This window comes from Typopeltis vanoorti, chromosome 12 (genome assembly GCF_054136105.1).
Source record: "Typopeltis vanoorti isolate ZY-2024b chromosome 12, IOZ_Tvanoo_1.0, whole genome shotgun sequence".
Lineage (NCBI taxonomy): Eukaryota > Metazoa > Arthropoda > Arachnida > Uropygi > Thelyphonidae > Typopeltis > Typopeltis vanoorti.
The window spans coordinates 122,012,463-122,034,718 of record NC_143560.1 but is presented as its reverse complement, the minus strand read 5'-3'; the positions used below and the strand labels follow the sequence as shown (position 1 = coordinate 122,034,718).

General features: G+C 34.7%; 1 protein-coding gene across 8 annotated transcripts in view; it reads right to left on the bottom strand.

Moving 5' to 3' along the window:
* The window catches only part of LOC150101192 (transcriptional regulator protein Pur-beta-like), a 287,353-nt gene that overhangs the window by 216,995 nt on the left and 48,102 nt on the right, over positions 1-22,256 (bottom strand). For all 8 annotated transcript variants that reach the window (XM_090402259.1, XM_090402260.1, XM_090402262.1 and 5 more), the window contains one exon: positions 17,807-17,931. In XM_090402259.1, the coding sequence (XP_090258385.1) occupies positions 17,807-17,834 (28 nt within the window). In that variant the 5' untranslated portion in view covers positions 17,835-17,931. The remainder of the gene's footprint in view (positions 1-17,806; positions 17,932-22,256) is intronic.

Here is a 22,256-nt window from a genome sequence, read left to right as displayed (position 1 = left end):
CCTAAACCAACATGAAGATGTAACTATCGACAATAGTACAATGAGACTTTTTGTATTTCTTGGGTCTTCTCACCATATGAATTTGTGCACATCTTCATGCTGGAACATGATGTTAGTAATGACTAGTATATGTCCTGAACAGAAATCTAGTGGTACCTACAATTTATTATCAGCTCTGCTCTTTTCTCCAAAACATTTATATATATATATATATATATATGGTAATCATTTCCTACTCTGCTGTTTAGGTCTCCAACTAGAACCAACTTTTCCTTTTCTTTGTGTCAAATGTCCTCTTTAATGGAAAAAAAAAAAAAAAAAAAAATCATGCACCAGAAGATGCAAATAAGTGTCAGTATCCAATTCCCCAGTATATATATAGCAATATATATTGCTATATATATATATTTATATATTGCTAAATTATATATTTATATAGATTTATATTTATATAAATTTATATTTATTAAATTACGTATTTATATATAAATATATAATTTAAGTATTGCTATAGTTAAATATAGCAATTCTTAAATATAATTTTTTTTAAATTATCCTCATTTAGTGTTGAATATTACAGTTACTACTCCTTTTACCTGATCATTATTGCCTGAATTTGTTGCTTAGAAGAATCTTATTTGTTTTTGTCTTCATTTCAGTAATACTCATTATGTCAATGCAATTCTTCTGATAATTGCATTTCTTTTCTATTGATGTTTCATATGTTGATGGTGCTAATCTTGAAGTCTGCTGATGCTGAGGTTGGAGTATGTTCCAGCAGATGACTTTTCACTGTTTGTCCTGGTTTTCTGCTAGCCTTAACAGGCATGAAATTCTACAATGTTGTACCATCTGGTCAGCTAAATCACAAATTGCCAGCTCATCCTCTTTTGTTCAGTATCTAGGTAGATACCCACTAAATGAATACACCACAAGAAGATGAGGATTGTACATTAAGCCAGAAGCCTGGTGAGTTCACTGCATTCCTTAAAAGGCTATGTGGAGTTCTCCTCCAGTTCACACCACATTTCTCAAAAACTGAGCATCGTACACATGCTCAAAAATAAGGCCACTCGCATCACAACAGAAGAAAAAGATCTCAAAGATGAATTATCCCATATATCAAAAACCCTGATAGAGAATAGTTATCCAAAAAACCTGATTGATAAGATACTTTTCTGCAACCCCCCACAACAACAATCTGAGGAAACATGTTACAAATCCACCATTACCATTTCTTATGCTGGGACAGTTTCTAAAAAGATTGCTACACTCCTCAAGCCACATGAAATATGAGTGACTTTTAAACCTTTAAAGACTATCTGCCACTTTTTAAGATCTCCGAAAGACAGTTATGCCTTCTTCAAATACGCCAGTATCTACAACATCCCCTGTTCATGTGGATTAAATTGCATTGTCAGACCTCAAGAAGTCTGGAAATAAGAAAAAGAGAACACGTCGGAGATGTAAACAACAACAGAGAAGACAACTCTGAGTTAGCCCTTCATTTCTCGAGGACAAACCATACCATCGAATGGGACAAAAGCTCCATGCCCTATTTAGAGGAAGATTTCCACTCCCGAAACATAAAAGAAGCTATAGCAGTCATCTGTTCTAAACACATCCTCAATAGAAATTAAGAATTAATTCTAGCTGATGTTTGGAAGACTTTCATTAGATCATTAAGCACTCCAGAGTTAAATTTTGCTGCTAATTACAGAACGTTCCTGCATAACAACAGTTGATATCATACATGCTCCATCCGTTTGATGTATACATTCTTCTGTACTTGGAAAAAAATACAATTGTATTCAGTTCATTCCTTCACAAACAGTTTAAGTTGTTTTGTATCTCTTTTATACACCCTGACGAAGCCAGACAGCTAAGTTGGCAAAACTTGGTGTTTTTTTTACTTAGTATCAATTATTAAAATCCTTCAGCCAATATACAACCCAGTTCATGTTAATCTCTTGCATTCATTAGATGATCGAAAATAATATAAAATCATTAGTGTATAATGAACTTTACATTTACTAACACTGAACTCGCAGTCATTTTCACATGCCTACAGTTCCGACTTAATCAAATCATTTTGCAAGTATACTGCATGTAATGCATTCCTGATTATTCTGCCTATCTTTGCAATGTCAACAAATAGCCATATGTCTCCTGTCAAATCCTTCCAACATTATTAATATAAAGACTGGGAGACAATGCTGCTCGTGTCCATAGCGATCCTTAAGCTATACATGTCCCCTGGGTGGTGCTAAATGAGTAACAGTGATAGGTAGCCAGTCCATCCTAAGGATCTCCTAGCCAATTTCATGATGTCTACTGAATATAGTGACTTGCAGAAACCACAATTTAGAAACATTGGCCCTACACAACGTATTTGTCAATTAAATACTGAATCTATTAGCAAAGCCAAATGCGATTATTTATCGAATTTATTGTTAACCAACAATGTTGACGTGATTGCTGTCCAGGAAACACGTGCTACTGATCCTGAACAGCTCCTTAAAAGAGGTTGCATTCCAGTTTACACTGCTATTGGTGCAATTTATCATGAAGTATATGGAATAGCAACTTACATGTGAAATTGTCTTAAAGAAGTTTTTCTTCTATCTCAAAATATTGAAGAAAACATACATACAGTAGTGATAAAAGTTCAAGATATTGCAATTACGAATATTCATAAGCGATCTGGATCATCTTGGCCGTAAAAAATTATTCCTATTGCTGAACATCCCACAATTTATATTGGGGACTTTAATAGTCACCATGAATAGTGGAATTATGCTCGAAACAACGAATGTGGTGAAAAACTTGTTGATTGGATCAAACTAAATAATCTTCATTTAGTCTACGATGCCAAAGACAAAGGCAATTTTAGATCTGCAGTCTGGAAAAGAGACTCTAACTCTGATTTATGTCTTGTGAGAAAAATTATTCAGGTCACCCTATGCAAAATTTGAGAAGGGTCTTAACTGACTTTCCTTATAGTCAACATAGACCAGTATTAATTGACATTGGTATTTCTATTCCACTTGTCAGATCAATGCCTTTCCCACATTGGAATTTAAAAAGGCTGACTGGAATAAATATGCAAATGAACTTGACAAATGTATTTGCTTGATATCTCCAATAAGTAGTAATTTTAATCAATTTATAGGTGTAGTCCTGCTTACTGCCAAGAATAGTATTCCTAGAGGTATTAGGCATAACTATATACATGGTTGGAGTGAAGAATGTGAATTACTTTATAATGAATATCAGATGAACAATGACCCACAAACAGCAGACCAACTTCTAGAAAAATTAAATATATCCCGAAGAAAAAAATGGGTAAATACAGTTGAAGGTATAGACTTTACTCATTCCAGCCGTAAAGCTTGGAGCCTTCTTAGGAAACTAGGTGGTAGTGCTCCATTGATTAAAGAACAACCAAGAATCACCCCAGACCAACTAAGCTATACATATTGTTAACACATCACGTATCCCCAATCAATAAAAAGCATACAAGTCTTCAAGTCTTCACCTATAACTTCAAATTTTGCATGCCCTTTTACGCAGCAAGAAGTTGAAGCAGCCTTAAAGGAATTAAAACCTGGTAAGACTCCTGGTTTTGATAACATTTATCCAGAATTTTTGATTAATCTGGGAAGAAATGCAAGATTACGGTTAACTAAGTTCTATACTGACATACTTATAACTGGTAAACATCCCATTATTTTTAAAAAGGCAAAAATACTTTCAATTTTAAAACCTGGTAAGCCTAATCATAAACCAGAAGACCTATTACTCTCCTCAGTTGCTGTTATAAACTCTTTGAAAGACTTATTTATGATAGAATAAGCTCCACAATGACCCAAAAATGGCAGACGAACTTCTAGAAAAATTGGATATATCCCAAAGAAAAAAATGGGTAAATACAGTTGAAGGTATAGACTTTACTCATTCCAGCCATAAAGCTTGGAGCCTTCTTAGGAAACTAGGTGGTAGTGCTCTGCTGATTAAAGAACAACCAAGAATCACCCCAGATCAACTAGCTATACATATTGTTAACACATCACGTACTCCCAATCAATAAAATCAATTTTAAATATGTCCCAATAGAACAAGCTGGCTTCAGACTAAATCGTGGGTGTTGTGACCAGGTTCTCTCTTTAGTAACTCACATAGAAGCTGGTTTTCAAGGTTTAAAAACATCAGCAGCATTTATCGATTTGTCAGCAGCCTTCAACACCTTCTGGAGACAAGGCCTTCTATATAAATTATATAAAATTATCCCATGTAAAACAACAGTCCATATCATTAACAATATGCTAAGAGATAGAAGACTTATAGTGGCTATAGGTAATAAAACTAGCAGCGAAAGGAAGTTAAATAATGGATTGCCACAGGGATCTGTTTTATCTCCCTTATTATTCATGTATATATCTGATCTTCCTGTCACTACATCAAGGAAATGTTGTTATGCTGACGATATAGCAACAACTATACAGCATAAATTGAACAGAAGAAATTCTAAAGGCTGACTTAACTATACTGGATGAATATTTTAATAGATGGAGACCTGTTTAAATAAGAGCAAAACAGTAATATCTTGTTTTCATCTAAATAATAACTTGGCAAATGTGGAACTAAAAATTGAATCAAACAACAGTATACTTCCATATAATAAATTCCCTAAGTACTTGGGAGTCACACGTGACCGTTCTCTCACTTGCAGGCAACATCTTTCAAACTTGGCATACAAATAAGGACACGTAATAATATTTTATAGAGACTCTGCAGCACTACCTGGGGTTCAAGAGCCTCTACTCTTTGTACAACAGCCCTTGCTTTGGTATTCTCAAGTTCTGAATATTGTGCTCCAGTGTGGCTAAATAGCCCTCACACAAGAATTATCGATTCTCAAATGAATAATACCTTAAGATTAATTACAGGCTCTATTAGATCGACTCCAACATATTGGTTAGCTCTTTTAGCAGGCATTATCCCTACAGAACTACGTAGATTGAATTCTTTAGTCCGTGAATTTTAAAAAATTGCTAGTAATCCAAACCTACCTATTCATCAGGATCTCCCAACTCTTAACGTCAACAGATTGAAATCTCGCCATTCATCACTGCCAGCAGCAGAAGAACTAGTTCTAAATAATTTTAATCCTTTATCAAAGTGAGAGGAAACATGGAAGAAAAATACGAAAGAACATTTGCATAACATCTTTAAAGGTGATCAAATCGTTACAGGATCGGATCAACCTCACAAAACCTGGACAATACTAAATAGGATTTGGACAAACCATAGCCTATGTGGAGATACTCTATAAATGGAACAGACAATCATCACCAGTATGTGACTGTGGTGCTCCACGACAGACTATGCAACATATTGTAAAAGAATGCACCCTTCATGCTTATCAGAATGACTGGAATGACTTTTTACAAGTGGATCCTGAAGCTGTGACCTGGATAACAAATTTAGATCTGAATTTATGATATATGTTTTTTCTTATTATAATATATTAAGACTTTTACTTTTAACTTTTATTTATTTTATTTTTATTTTAATTTTCCAACCTGAGAGCCTCTGGTGTTTGCACACCACAGTGCTTGACCGCACGAAGGAAGACTTCTTGGTTTCGAATCTAGTTGGCGACTAGAGGAAATTTTTCTTAAGCCTTTTTTTCTACCGGTTCCCGAGTTAGTCGAAGCGGGTTTTTTCTGCCGGAATCTCGGGTTTTTCATCCCGTAAACTCAAGAAAATCGACCGTAGAACCTACACTATTTTCAGACATTAAATATATTGTGTTAGGGTTATGGACCATGAGATGGAGGCACTTTTTGAGCCGTCTCTCTTCACTACATGCTGCTTAATTAGTGATAGCCTTGGGCCAGCTATCTCTGGCCCAAAAGTTAGATAGGGCTAAAAAAACGGTCTCGCCTACTCCCTATACGGGAATAAAAAGGCATTAGCTGATTTTTTTTTTCCCAACTCCTTGGATTAGATCTATGTTTTCCTTCAAAGTTTGTAACTCAAAATATTTTAAATTCTTCAATTCTGTTAATATATAATGACATCATGATTCTCTTTTTTAACATCATGTTTTTGCCATGAGCTATGTATGTATGTAATATAAAGACTGAATAACAATGAACCAAGGACTGATCTCTGAGGTACAGCAGTGGTCACCTTAAACCTTACAGACTTGCATCCCCTTTTTCATATCTGACAGTTAGTTATTCTTTTATTCAAGCTAACAGTTTAAATTCAATCCCTTTTCTTCCAACTTATGTAACAGTTTTTCCTACTGTATTGTCAAAAGTCTTAGGTAAGTCCAAAAGTATCATGCTGTATCATTCATTCTCCTTGTCTAACTCAAATACACCATTATTATAAAATGTAAGTTACTGAAAGATGATCTTCCCTTAGTAAACATTGTTCAAAGGGTATAACTTTCCATTCGTCCCAATTCTCTATGCAACTCAACAACTTTTCCACAATTCTCACCACAATTCCAGAGATAGTGACTGGTTGATAATTAGAAACCAATTTCTGCAGCATCCATGTACAACAGAATTATCATACATTCTTTCCACTCCTGTAGAATCTTCACTATGCTGATACTTAAATTATATGGCCAGATCAAAGAAACAGTATGTTCAACTGAATACTGTTTTAGCATCCGTGTGGAGGATATCAGCTATTTAGTGATAGATTATCTTACTTTAATTTTTAGTGATGGATGATTTAGAAAAAAAACAAATAAATAAAAAGGGAAGGATAAGTTTTATTACATACGTAAGATCATACTACACATGATCAAAAATATTTCAATAAGTGTATCATGATAATGCATTTCTTGTATTTAGAAATTTCTTTACTAATGTTTTGTATAAAAGAAATCTTTGTATAGTTAAGGCCTGTCATAAACTGTTAATTGCAATATTTATTAGTAAAAAAACATCTAACTTCAAATCTGGTTTCGTTCCTGTAACTAAAAAAAAAAAAAAACTAGAAAAGAAAATACTGAGCTTTCTGAGAAGGTTTTCACACCAATAAAGAACCGTAGTCTCATTTACACAACAAACGATTTTACATTCATTTCACTGCTATGTTATCTGCCACACCAGCCAGCAGCATATTTATGCAAAGTTTATACTCCTGAATTGGAAGCTCATATAGCGGGACAGAGGGGTAAAAAAACAGCTGTTGGATAGAACAGAATAGGTTCTGAAAGTTAGAAATTTATGGAAGAAATATAGTTTAAAGGAAAGACATTTCTTAAGTCGCTGGAAAAGAGTTACAGGGAAACAAATGATTCTCCCAAATTTAATATATGAATTTTTTTCGGAAGCTAAGTTGGAGTATAGGTAAAAATGATAAGAATTATACAGTTTCTACCAAAGTATGGACAGTTCTTTGTGCTCGAGAGCAAAAAAAAAAATAAAAAATTTTAAATTATCTTTGTTGTAGAGATAGAAAATGGAACTGATGTGTTAAAGAAGACAGAGAGTTAGTAGTTTATCATCATCATGCTTGTCAAGGATTTAGGCCTAGAGTGGACTGCTCCGGCCTTAGAAGTCATCATTGAATCTCTTAAGAGGACATCCTGGTTTTCTTCTTCCTAGTGGTTTGTAATTTAAGGCTTGTTTTGGTAATCTTTCTGTTTTTATTCTTTCAATGTGTTCCATCCATTTATGTCTATATTTTTTAATTTTTTCTATTACTGATTTAATTCTTTCATAATTTCTTCATTTCTTCTGTGATCGAATAGAGTATACTTTTGCAGTTTTTCTCATATATAAACTTCATTTCAGCTATTAATAATCTTTGTCTTTTTGTTTTATTGTCCAGATTTCACTTCCATACAATAGGACAGGTAGGGCTAATGTATTGTATACTTTTAGTCTGATTTGTTTGTTTTTGTTTGCTAGTAGTTTATGCAGCAATTATTTTACTCAAGAAAGGCTGTACACAAACTATTTTTGCTGTTTACAAAGAAAAACAGGTATGAGCTAATTAATCATATTTCAATGGCCACTACTAAGAGAACTGTGCTTCATAAATTTGAAGTTAACTGCTTTTATTTGTGGTCATCAAATCCTGTCGTCTTAAAGAGATAAGAAGAAATTCTGTGTGACGTTTATGTTGTATATAATTAGAAGAAGGAATAACATACAGTTAGGGCGCATGATTACAATAGAATCTCATGAAAACGTGCATAACGTGCTAAAGTAGTACAAAAAAAAAAAAAAAACGTTAATTATTTAACACAGTTTTGTATGATAATTTCCCATACTTTAGGAATAGTAAGAACGTCGTTGCGGTTTAGGTTTGGTCTGTGTAGTAGGGCTTCAGAACTTTCTTTGTATAAACGTTCATGTTTAAATAAAGATCTATGTAAAAGTTTAGCCTTTTCCCAATGGATCCTATGGTTTGGATTTTCAATTCCGTGTTGAGAGAGGCCAAATTTCTGCGGTTTAAGAAGACGGATGTGGTCTTGATGTTCCGAGATGCGTTTCTGAACAGACCTACCTGTCTGTCCAAAGTAAGATAATTTGCATGAGCATGGAATCTCATAAACACCAGGTAACATCAAGGGCGAGAATTTGTCCTTAGGAAAAGGTAATAAGTTGTAAATTTGGTTGATAGGTTTGTAAGTAGTGGCAAAATTGTATTTCTTCATAATTTTTGAAAGACGTTCTGAGATGCCTTTAACGTAAGGTATGGGAATCCTATGCACTTCTTCCTGTCTGGTTTGATGTATGCAGAAGTGACTGATGATTTTTTGAGTTGTTTTGGGATTATATCCATTTAGGATGGCTGTATTTTTGATAACTTCTAATTCCTGGTTTAAAGATTCTTCAGAGGAGCAGAATTTATGTGCTCTGGAAAATAGTGATTTAATAATGCCAGATTTCTGAGATGGATGATGAGCAGAAGAATTGTGAATGTAGCGACCTGAGAATGTAGGCTTGCGAAAGACGGAAGTGGCGATGGAACCGTCTTCTTTTCTTTTGATGTGTAAATCCAAAAAAGAGATACCCTGTGGAGATTCTTTTTCTAACGTAAAGTTTATGCGGTGATGAAGAAGGTTAATTTCATCTAGAAACAGTTGTAATTCAGGTTTGGGATGATTCCATATTGCAAATACGTCATCGACATATCTTAGCCAAATTTTTGGTTTGGGTTCAAAAGTGAATATTTTTTTCCTCAAGGTGTTCTAGAAACAAATTTACTAGGTTTGGTGATAAAGGAGATCCCATTGCTGTTCCTTCCTCTTGCTTGTAAATTTGACCTTTCCAGGTGAAGTAACCTGATGCAATAACAAACTTGAACAATTCAACTATATCAGACGGAAATTTTTGAGTTAGTAATTCTATTGTTTCTTTATGGGGAATGTTAGTGAAGAGGGAGACAATGTCGAAGCTGATTAACAAGTCAGTTTTTGATAGTTGAATGTCTTTAATTTTTGTGTGAAACTCAGCAGAATTTTTGATTGAAGAGACTGAGTGGCCTATGTGACGGCGGAGAAGGTTAGATAAGAATCTTGATAACTTGTACGTTGGACAGCCAATACAGTCTATGACAGGTCTAAGTGGAACATTAGTTTTGTGTAGCTTAGGTAAACCATAAATTCTAGGAGGTCTTGCATGGTATGTCTTAAGTTTTTTGATTGTTTCTTCATCTAAGGAGGAAGTTTCATTAAGTAGCTTATTTAATTTACGTTAGAAAAAGAATCTCCACAGGGTATCTCTTTTTTGGATTTACACATCGAAAGAAAAGAAGACGGTTCCATCGCCACTTCCATCTTTCGCAAGCCTACATTCTCAGGTCGCTACATTCACAATTCTTCTGCTCATCATCCATCTCAGAAATCTGGCATTATTAAATCACTAGTTTCCAGAGCACACAAATTCTGCTCCTCTGAAGAATCTTTAAACCAGGAATTAGAAGTTATCAAAAATACAGCCATCCTAAATGGATATAATCCCAAAACAACTCAAAAAATCAGTCACTTCTGCATACATCAAACCAGACAGGAAGAAGTGCATAGGATTCCCATACCTTACGTTAAAGGCATCTCAGACCGTCTTTCTAAAATTATGAAGAAATACAATTTTGCCACTACTTACAAACCTAACAACCAAATTTACAACTTATTACCTTCTCCTAAGGACAAATTCTCACCCTTGATGTTACCTGGTGTTTATGAGATTCCATGCTCATGCAAATTATCTTACTTTGGACAGACAGGTAGGTCTGTTCAGAAACGCATCTCGGAACATCAAGACCACATTCATCTTCTTAAACCGCAGAAATCTGGCCTCTCTCAACATGGAATTGAAAACCAAACCATAGGATCCATTGGGAAAAGGCTAAACTTTTACATAGATCTTTATTTAAACATGAACGTTTATACAAAGAAAGTTCTGAAGCCCTACTACACAGACCAAACCTAAACCGCAACGACGTTCTTACTATTCCTAAAGTATGGGAAATTATCATACAAAACTGTGTTAAATAACTAACGGTTTTTTTTTTTTTTTTTGTACTACTTTAGCACATTATGCACATTTTCATGAGATTCTATTGTAATCATGCGCCCTAACTGTATGTTATTCCTAATTTTTGTTTAAATACTGTACTGATGATGTCCTAAGATACTTAGGATGAAATATTTACAATTAAATAATTTTCACTGTGGTTTATACGTGTGTTTCTTCTAATTATGAACGCACTACAGGTTTCGTTATTTAAAAAAAAAAAACTGTTGTATATGTTTGATATTTGTGGGCCTTTTTTCTCTTTAGAACAAAAGTTTTCTGTTATAATGTAAATGTGTATATAGCATTTGAGAAACATACACTGTTACATCCATTCAATACCATATTTTAAAATATTATTTGTATGTAAAGAAATATATAAATTTGAATTTACAGCTCTAATACATCCTCCTCCTCGTACATCTGAGTTTCTTCATTCTGTATAGAGGTAGCACTGAGCTCCTGCCACACAGACAAGGTTCATAGTTTTTAGTAAATTAAGCATGCATTAGTCAAACAATATCTTCTGCCACCCTTCTGTAGAATTATTCTTTTCATACTTATCAAGCAACAATTGTAACTCTTCTGGCCTGCAGATCAGAATTTTCATAACTGACATCATCCTTATGTAGATGGTATTCCTTCTACATCTTTTTATTAAGAATATTTTGCTTAATAAGAGTCCACATCCATTTGACTCCAAAACCTAATTATTCTTCGAACTATAGGGAAATGTTCTGATATTGCATCACTGATCTATTTGTTTTTTATTAGTTCCATATGGGAAGTAGTAAAAATTGGCAGTCATGGCAGTGCATGACTGCTGATATCTTTCATATCCAACAACCAATGCCATGGGATTGAACCTAATGTTCTCTTTAATTAAGTCATCCATAGCGCAATTGGAAGAACGATGGTACGTTGCACCCTTCAATTAGAAAAGGCCTACGTTTGATTCTCGTCGTGACGGGAGGAATCTTTATATGGACTTTTTCAATCTCATATGGAGGTAGCAGGGTTTTTCCCGGAAACTCGGGTTTTTCATCCTACATAAAGACAAATCGGCCCTTCAGAACACATGCAATTTACAAACAAAAAATACTAGTTGTGGTGGTGGGCAGTAGATGGTGTTCTGTGTAATTGGTGGATTAAGTAGTGGAGGCAGAGAGCTGTAGAATGGTGTGCTCTCCCTTGATGAGTCCTTGGAGGTGTCACATAATAATAATAATACCTTTGGCACCATAGCTTTCTACCTTGACTGGACTAAAATCACTAAAATCATCTGATATCATTAGCATTACCACTTCTCATCTCCCATCTTTTCTACCCTTCCTAAAAATACTATACTCTTTACACTCACTGCACCATTTAGTATATCTCCATTTTAGAGCTAGGTCTCACTAATATCAACAATGTTAGGCCCCAATGTATTCACCAAAGTAAGAAAACTCAACTTTTTTGTTCCTGATACTTCTGAACTTGTGTAGAGACATAATAAATTACCTCCATGATTTTTTGTTTACTCACTTCTGTAGTTTGCATGACCTAGTTCAACAGCTTTTAGATTCCTGTTCATATCTAACATTTCACTTACACGGACATACTTAAGTCCATATCAGATGAGCAACACAATAATAATATCCATGATTAAAACATATTCCTTTCATTACTGTTGCATAATTCAGTCGCTCTTAAGCTTCTGATCATTTCTTCCATAATGTTCATTTCCCCAAATCTCCTGAGGACTCATATCAATAAATAATTTTTCCAGGCGCTCCTCCTGAAAAGTGCAGGCTATTCCTCTTATATAAAGCCATTCTTCCTTCAAATTCACTCCACATATCCAGTTAACTTTATACCAGTTAGTATAGCTGCCTCTGAGCACCACACCTCAACTATTCTTTCTACACAGCTTATGCACTCAATCATTTGCCATCATAGCCTTTCTTAATTCAGTGCTATCATATCTTGGTAATATACTATTGATTTTTACTTTCTCACTGTATTTATCACCAGTTAAATCACTTGTTCCTACTAGAACTACCATCTTTTTTACTTTTCTGTTTTTCAATTGCATTTATTCAATTTTTTATTTTATTCCTTGGAAAACTCTAAGTACACAACACATTTTATAACTGAATCTCAATATCATATATTATCATTTTTTTTTATAAGACTTTACACCTACCTGACTGTCATTATACAATATCTTGATTCAGTGTTTTGTTGTTTTTTTCTTTTATTTTCTCATCCTACAGATACCTCTCTAATTGATTTTTGACTTTTTCCAATTCATCCACTCATCTATCTAATAACTTGTCATCATCATCATCAAATTCTTGACATGTACCCTCAAGGGGTGTACAGGATATGACGGTACTACATGAAAAATCATTACTAACTTCTTATCTACAATTTTCCTCCAAATCAATCTGTTACCTGTCAAGACCCCAACATTATCAGATCTTATATTTCCATCTTCTAAGGCAATTTTTACTGTATCAATCCACCTATATCTTGATCTTCCTCTGGGTCTTTTTCCTACCAACCTGGCAGAGAACACTTGTTTTGCTAATCTTTCCTCTTCCATTCTATTTAAGTGACCTAAGATTAGTCCTGCTAATACATTCCTGGATACTAACAATGTTACGTTCTTTCCTAATATCCTCATTTTTAATATGATATTGCCACTGATGCCATCTGTTCATGGCTCTAATCTTACTCAGGACTCAAATTTGTGGTCTCTAGTCTTTGGTCAAGTGTTTTATTTCTAACCCAGCTCTCAGATCCATAAGTTAAAATTGTTTTGAACGCTGTCTTGTATATAGCTAATTTAGTATTTTGACTAATTTCTCTCTTATTAGATATAAATTTATTCAGTTGACTTCTTACCATATCAGCTTCATTGATTCTGTTGTCTATTTCAATATTTAATTTACTATTTTCACTAAAAATCATGCCTAAGTAGCTGAAATGTTTTACTTGTTCTATAGGTTCTCCATTCACAATGCAGTGATATTTTCAATGCTTCTGCCAATTTTTAATTGCCATCTATTTCATTGCTATTTTCATTGCATTGTCTTGTTATTGCCGACCTTCATACCAAATCTATTATAACAGTTACTCAATTTAATCAGGAAATCTTGCAGCCTTTTACTGGATTTATTTAGAAGTATAACATCGTCTGCATAAAGCAAAGAGCTGACATTAACATCTCCAATTCTCATATCATGTTTAATACCACTTTCCTTCATAATGTGATCCATATAGATAATGATTAAGAGAGGGGATAATGTACATCCTTGTCTGACACCAGATATAACATAAAACTATCTTCCTGTACTTCCTTCAATTCTAAATGCTGACTTACAACTCAAATAGAGACTAAGTATTGCTTGATATAATGCTCCATTGACACCATACAACTGAAGCATTTTGAATAGCTTTACTCTTGGCACCTTGTCATATGCCTTTTCCAAATCTACAAAACTTAAATACAGATAACTTGTTTGTCTCGATATTTCTTTGATTAATCCATTTTTGATATCTCCTCATTAGTTTCCAAAATAGCAAGATTCTTTTCACTGAGGCAACCTTGGTTCACAATTTCAAATTCCTCTCTGCTGCTCTATTTGACTCATGAGATTTTGGCATCAATTTAGGGTACCAAATTAATATTATATATTTCAACAAAATATCAAGAAATATACCAAGTACAATGAACACACAAAAAAGCAATGATAATATGCTAAAAACTACTCAAAGCTCTTTTAATGAAGCAATTCTTAGCAGTTCTTTCTGTAAAAGATCGTCTGAAGAACAAAAGGAGTGGGCTCGATGAACCAGTGTTTTAATAGCTCCTGCCTTTTGACTGGGATGGTGATGAGATTCAGCATGGATATAATGGCCTGTATGAGTCTTCTTTCTATAGACTGATGAATTTCTCACTAAGTTAAACACACTTCATCCTAAGATCCAGTTTACCCTAGAAGTAGAATAAAAGAAGCAGTTAGCCTTTTTAGATCTTCTAATTCTTCGTCAACCAGATGGTAGCCTATTTCAGTCTATAGAAAGAAGACTCATACAGGCCATTATATCCATGCTGAATCTCATCACCATCCCAGTCAAAAGGCAGGAACTATTAAAACACTGGTTCATCAGGCCCACTCCTTTTGTTCTTCAGACGATCTTTTACAGAAAGAACTGCAATATATAACGTCTTCCTTTCTATCTAATTGTTATAAGAATTGCTTCATTAAAAGAACTTTGAGTAGTTTTAATATGTCTTCTTCTTCGAATACAGAAGAAATAACGCGCATTCCTATCCCTTATGTACAAGGCATTAGTGAACGTATAGCAAAAGTTTTAAAACCACTGAATATTTTTGTTGCCTTTCGACCGTTTAGAAAAATCTCCACCTTTCTCACGTCTCCTAAGGACAAGCTGCCACATCTTAATTATCCAGGTTTCTACCAGATTCCGTGCTCTTGTGGATTATCTTATTTTGGACAAACAGGAAGATCTGCCTCTATTCGGCTAGAAGAACACCAATCTTATATTGAATACTTTAAACCTAAAAAGTCTGGACTTGCAGAATATGCCATCTTCACCAGACATAGAGTTCATTGGAGAAAGACAAGAGTCCTTCACAAAAGTTGGTTCCTCATGGAATGCCTTTATAAAGAAACATGTGAAACTTTACTTCATTCTCCTAACTTAAACAGATCCGACGGCTTACGTCTATCCCCTTTATGGGAGATAGTAATTCATAAATCAGCTAATCTTTCCTAACTTTTTATTGTATACATTTTTTTTTTTTGTTAAGAAATTTATTAACCTTTTTAGTTATCTTACACCGGCCACTTAGGTGGCACTTTTTGGAATTGTCAGTTATTTTTTAATTTGAGCTTAAAATGTACTGAGGATGCCTTAATTATACTATTAAATAATCTTTGTACGTGAGTTTTCCGTTATTAATTTTGTATCGATTTGTCTACTCATGGTATACCTCTTTTAAAACTTATTACATTATCAAAACATTGTTGTGTAAATAGTAATTTGGTAGAAAACAATTAAACTTAGTTTTTAATTCATTCATTTAATTCAGTATGGCAGGGATTAATTTTGCCAATATAAAAGGTCCAATTGAAAGTGAAACAAAGAACAAAATATTAAATATCAAATTTCATGAATACATCCAGTATACAGAATTATTAATTTCAGTCAGAATCTTTTTTTTTCCCCATATTATGGCAAGAAAAATTATTTTAATGAAACCAAAAACCACAGTGGGAAGTTTGTGTACACCCAAATTGTATTAAATTTTATGCAACCAGCATTCCAAAATAACTTGAATACGTATTTAGCAAAACTTACATAACAAAAATGTTCAGAACAAGACATTATAACAAATTCAACTATATTTAAATGCATGCAAGTTGCTTCAAAAATGAATAACACATCCACTACACATACCAGCAACTGGATTAGAAACTTATTTAATATCAGATGGGACCTCCTTTAGCCTGAATTACAGCACATATGCGGTTTGGCATAGAGTCCATAAAGTGTTGGATTGCATCTTTGTTTACATCACAAAAGATGTTCACCAGTCCTTTAACTCAGATTTGATGGAAGAGGACTTGCTCCCAAATCTGTTTTTCTAACATATCCCATACGTTCTCAATGGGCTTCCGATCTGGACATTGTGTTGGCCAGGGAAGAAGGTGGAAGTCACTGTCATGTTCAGTGAATCACTGCTGAACAATTCTTGTGTGATGGACAGTAGCACTGTCATCCATGAAACAACCATCACTAGCTGGATAAAAAGTCAGCATTGCAGGATGGACTTCATCAGCAACTCCTTGGAGGATGCTCAACCTTCCAGCAATATCAGAGACCCCATTCTGTATAAAACATGCCCCACACCATGACCCTGCCTCCAGAACCTTGAGTTGTGTTTACAAGGCAAGCTGAATTCAATGCTTCATGAAGTTCCTGCCAAACTCTCTGCCTACCATCAGACTATGACTTGTCAGACCACGACTTTTTTCCAGTCTTCCAGTGTCCAGTCAGAGTGTTAATAACAACACTGTGACTGACTGGACTAAAATGGATTTAATGATTTTGAAGGCATAAGGGCAAGAGTACGGCAGGAAATTGCCACCCTGTCATGCTGATAAATCCTAACTCATATGGTTCTTTGATTCTGCAGTCAATTTTTGCGGTTGGGTTAAAAACTCAAGATTATGGAAGAAAACAATTCCTGCTTGCCTGTGCCAAAAAATCAACTAACTTGGGAACTAGCTGATAAAAAAGACCAAAAAAAAAAGTTCCTCTAATCACCAACTAGAACCAATCAAGAACATTCTTTTAGTAATCTAGCATTATGCTAATGAAGTGTCCACCATATTGTAATAACTGGAAGAATAGCAGCACGATGTGCCTTTCATCTGGAAAAGAACTGAGTTAGATTCCAAGATGACAAGGATCTTTACATGAGCTTTTTCAAATGAAGGTAAGTTAGCCAATCTCATAAAGATGTAGAAGGTTTTTTCCCCTCTCCTGGAAACTCCTGTTTTCATCCTATATATGTGTGCCAACTGGTCCAGTATACATGAAATTTATAAACAGAAATTCTATTTAGTAGTGGTAGATGCTGCTGTGTAGGTGATGAGTTCTGGCATAGTGTATAGATGGAAGTTTAAGTAGTACAGATGATGGAATGCATAGAGCAGAATACTCTCCATTGATGAGTTCTTGGACTCCTTGGAGGTGTTGTGTAATAATAAATTATGGAACCAGAAATGTTGTAAGTATCCACAAACAAACAAAAATCTTATTTTAAAATATGTGTTTCACTGGTTTTAACTGAAAAAAAAAAAAGCACAACACTTATTAATGCAATTAAGGTTACACATTTCCTTTATAAGGAAATTATTTGAGATCTGAATTCTCATCAATTTTAGTGGATATGAGTATTTATAATTAAATACAATAAAAAACAGTCATTGAGAATATATAAGTATGTATGAAATATAGAACAAGTATTTCATACATACCTTATGCAATAAATAAATCAATATAGAATACTAGCTCTATTTATTTACTGGAAAAAATAACATACATTTGGAAAGAAAACTCATGACTAGTATAACACTAGGCATCCCATCAGAAATAAACAGCAATTAAACTGAAATCGCAAAAAAAAAACTAATACACAGATGCAAATAATCTAATAATCACTTTACCATTCCTAATTCCAGGTCTGATTGCCATAGAAAAAACAGCAGCTCCGGATATAGAAGGCTATGCAGGCTCTTCAAGATTGCCCAAAAAACAGCATGAAGTGGCATTAGGATATGTGAAAAAATTACTGAAATAGAGAGAAAAGTGGCACTGTTTTACTGTTTGTACAGAGGCTAAAATAAGAAACTATTTGAAAATGGAAAAATAAACTAGTAATAACAAGTAAAGTTTAAAAGATTTTTTCCTCCACTAAAATAAATAAATAATTACAACAAAATATTTATGTTTGATTAAAAAATTATATGTTATTATCATCAGATCATGATGGAGTCAAAAGACTCATCATAGGAGGTCCTACTATTTCACATGCCACTCATCACATCATGCCTTAAATATTTTTTGCCTCCATACTAACCATATTCTCAGGTAATGCATCTCAATCACCCACCACTCTCCACAAAAATTTACTCCTCACACACACATACAGTACTTATACAGCTTCTTGGGATGGCCTCTTATTCTTCCCATCTTTCCCAATTCTGTGAAAAACCTCTTCCACGTTAATCTGATAAAGCCTTACCAATTTAATGTCTCAATCACCCCCCCCCCTCCATTATCTACTAGCCACTGCAAATTGCATTTATCAGTCTTTCTTCATACCAAATCAGACAACAGAAACAGTTAGGCAAGTAGTAGGAAGTTGGAAGTTTTTTCCCCACTTGGTTAGACTATAATAAATTTAGTTTGTAAGCAAACAAAGTTTGCACCTGAAGTATCTTCAGGACTGAGGCAACTCATGGTAAAGGTGGACTAAGCTCTCATCACTTGTCTTAGTATCTCCCATACTACCCATACTTTACCACAAGTTGCCTCAGTCCTGAAGATACTTCAGGTGCAAACTTTGTTTGCTTACACTTGGATAAAGGATTAAACTAAATTTATTATGTGTGTGTTGAGGCTTAAGTGCTGTGAAGAATTCATTTTGGAGGTTTAATGGAATATTATCAGCACTGAGAAAGGATTAAAACTAATTTTAATGCTTCAAATATTTCATCTCAGTCACATCTTCAGGGATTATAAATGCAATACAACAGTGAGTGAAACTAAAGTCCTATCTAGGTGGTTTGCTCTCTATGGGCGTTGGCAGGTGGCCTAGGATGTAAAGAGGGATCTCTGATAATTAATGTTTCCCAAATTTTGGGAAGTTTTATGCAACCGTATTTGTTTAAATTAGGTTGATTCCTGAGAGCAGATGCAGATTCAAAGAACAGTCTTTCTTTTTTGAATTTACTATGGTGGAGCATGGTGGTTTTATCCAGATCCTGTGGGTTGTATCCAAACCATGGTCTGCAAGGCCAGATTGACCATAATCATGATTGCAGAAGTATGATTTGTGTTCTTCTAACCGAATGGCTGCTGATCTGCCTGTCTGTCTGAAGTAAGCCAGTTTGCGGGAACAAGGCACTCTACATGCTCCAGGCACTGAGAGAGGAGGGGGGCTGATCTTTGGTGGAACGGATAAGGATAGCAAGTTTACGGTAGGGTTTAAAAGCTGTATGGAGGTTGCACTTTTTTAACGATCTGGCTACTTTTTCTCATGTGCTACAGATGTAAGGTGTGGTGATGGCATTTCTGAAGTCCTTCTGAAGAGATGGTCAGGGAATGGGGAAGGACTTGATTATTTTTTTAATTCTATAATCATTGTAGCCATTGGAAAGGAAGATGTTGTGTATGTGTTTGAGTTTGGTTGAAAGGGCAGTTTCACTGGAACAAAGATTGTGGACTCTATTTGTTAGAGTTTTAATAATGCCATATTACTGAGAGGGGGTGGTGGTGGGAGAGTTTGTGAATGTATCTGCCTGTATGAGTAGGTTTTCTATATACAGAGAAAGAAAGGTTACCATTAGGAAGGAGTGTTACTAGGGTGTCTAGGAAGGGTAAACTATTGTTATTTTCCTTTTCCATTGTAAACTGGATTCTTGGATGTAGACTATTGAGGTGACTGAGGAAGAAGTCTAATGTGTCTAGGCAATGAGGCCAAATAGACAACACATCATCTACATATCTTAGTCAGATAGAAGGTTTTAGAAGGGAAGAGTCTATGGCTTGTTTTTCAAAATTTTCCATTTAAAAATTTGCAAGAGGGGTTGAGAAAGGGGGGGAACCCATGGCAGTTCCCTCTACCTGTTTGTAGATTTTGTTCATCCAAGAAAAATAACCAGAATTGGTGACAAAGGAAAAGAGCTATATGAAAATGCCTGGAGTGTATAGAGTATACCTTGTTCCTGTAACCTGGCTTACTTCGGACAGACAGGCAGATCAGCAATCATCAGGTTAGAAGAACACAAGTCATACATCTGCAATCACGATTATGGTCAATTCAAACTTCCCGCTGCCACGCATCCTCGCCCACCATTCTGCCTGGAACCAGCTACCTCGACCTTCTCCTTACGACCATAAGATCCCGGGAAAGGAAAAAAGTCTTGTTCCTCCTCCTGCAATCCCTTATATTACGCATCACATAGCACCTCCTATCCTCTCCTGAAACACCTTGTGCGGCGCTATGTTAGTCTCGTACTCCGAATGATGTCAGCGCTTTTTTTCTGCAGCAGGCAATCACGTGACTGTTGTTATGCACACCTGCTCCTAGTATCACACAGCCTCAGGCGCTTACACTAACACGTACCAAACCTTTTGACCAATCCTTACAATTAGCTCAGTAGAGTGTTTAAGTTAATTTTAGTTACACTGTACAATACTAAATCCTGACTTATAATTCATAAAAAAAAACTTCTAAATAACATAATATAATTCCAAATCTGTTATGTATCTCTGCAATTATATAAACTGATACTTTCTAATTGTTATATTTTATTACCTTAATATTTTACACTTTAAACACAATATTATCTGAATTTTACCAAATGCAAGTATTTTCTACTATGAACAATTCAATATGCTAAGTTGTACTTGTTGAAATCTGTATGATCTTTTGGAACGAAGTCACAAGACCAGTCTATCTCTTCCACACATTGTCATTGTCGTAATTATTCATGACTGTAATCCATGTGTGTTCACGTGGCCGGTTTGCCTGTTCTGAGGGACGAAAAATCCGTGTTTCCGGATGAAAAAACCCTCTACCTGCATATGAGATCAGCTAACTCACCTTTAGTCAAAAGAGACCAGATAAAGTTTCCTCACATCTTAGATGGGAATCGAATTTTTACTATTAATTTGATAATATTAATTAATTAATATTAATTTATATTAATTAATTTATTAATACTATAGCTTTATTACAATATTAGGAAATACCATTATCAAGTCATGCTTACTGAAACTAAAATGCAATGTACAAATAAGACACTGACCATATTTTTTATTAAAAAATAAACACAGTGAAAATAAGCATTTTAGGCTTTTAATTTCTGCTTCCCCATTTTTGGTGTAATAAAAATGATTATCCAGTTTCTATGAACATACATATCACATGATTTAAAATCAACTTCAAAAGGTAGTTTTACAACACACAGGGTGATTCTAAATTACTGTCGTGGTTTCCATGGCCTATAATTTTCAAACTGGAAAGAACAAAATAAAACTGCTTACAGAATATGAAAGTATAACTCAAAAAATTTTATTTGTCAATGCTGTACTTGCAGATATGATACCATAATTCAAAATGGCAACTGTTCAAGAGAAAAAAATGTGTGTACTTTTTTGAAACAAAGTCCGTTATTACAATGCAACATCATTACAGAACTCAGCATTATCTGAAGGTGGATGTTTTCCATGTTATCTGATCCTCATTAAAGCAATTTCAAGAGACTGGTAATGTTCAGTGCCAAAAAGGAGCAGGAAGACCGAGCACTTAACAGGAAGATGTTGATCGAATCCAGGAAGCATTTTATCGAAGCCCACAAAAATCAACTAGACGAGCTTCTTTGCAGTTAAGGTACTCCACAAATGATTGTTTGTAGTTTCATGACCACCTTCAATGCCATGCCCACAAACTGCAGGCTTTACAGCCGGATGATACATCCCGTCATTTCCAGTTTGTCCAAGACATTTTGTCAAACGTCAAAGCTGATGAAAATTACCTTCAGAGATGATATTTAGTGATGAAGCAAAGTTCTGTATATCAAACAGGGTAAATCATCATAACTGCAGAATATGAGGATCAGAAAACTCTCAAGCCATTCGAGTATTCAAAAGAGATAGTCCAAAGGGGAATGTCTGGTGTGCTTTGTCATGTTCAGAAGTTTTGGGACTCTTTTTGCTTTGCGGAAAAAACAGTGACAGAAGTGAACTATCTGGACATACTATAGCTGTATCTGTTAGCCCAGTTGGAAAATCATCAGCCAAATGCGGTGTTCCAGCAAGGTGGAGCACAACCATATTGGGCTCTTATTGTCCGAGAATTTCTTGACATGCATTTTCCTGGGAGGTGAG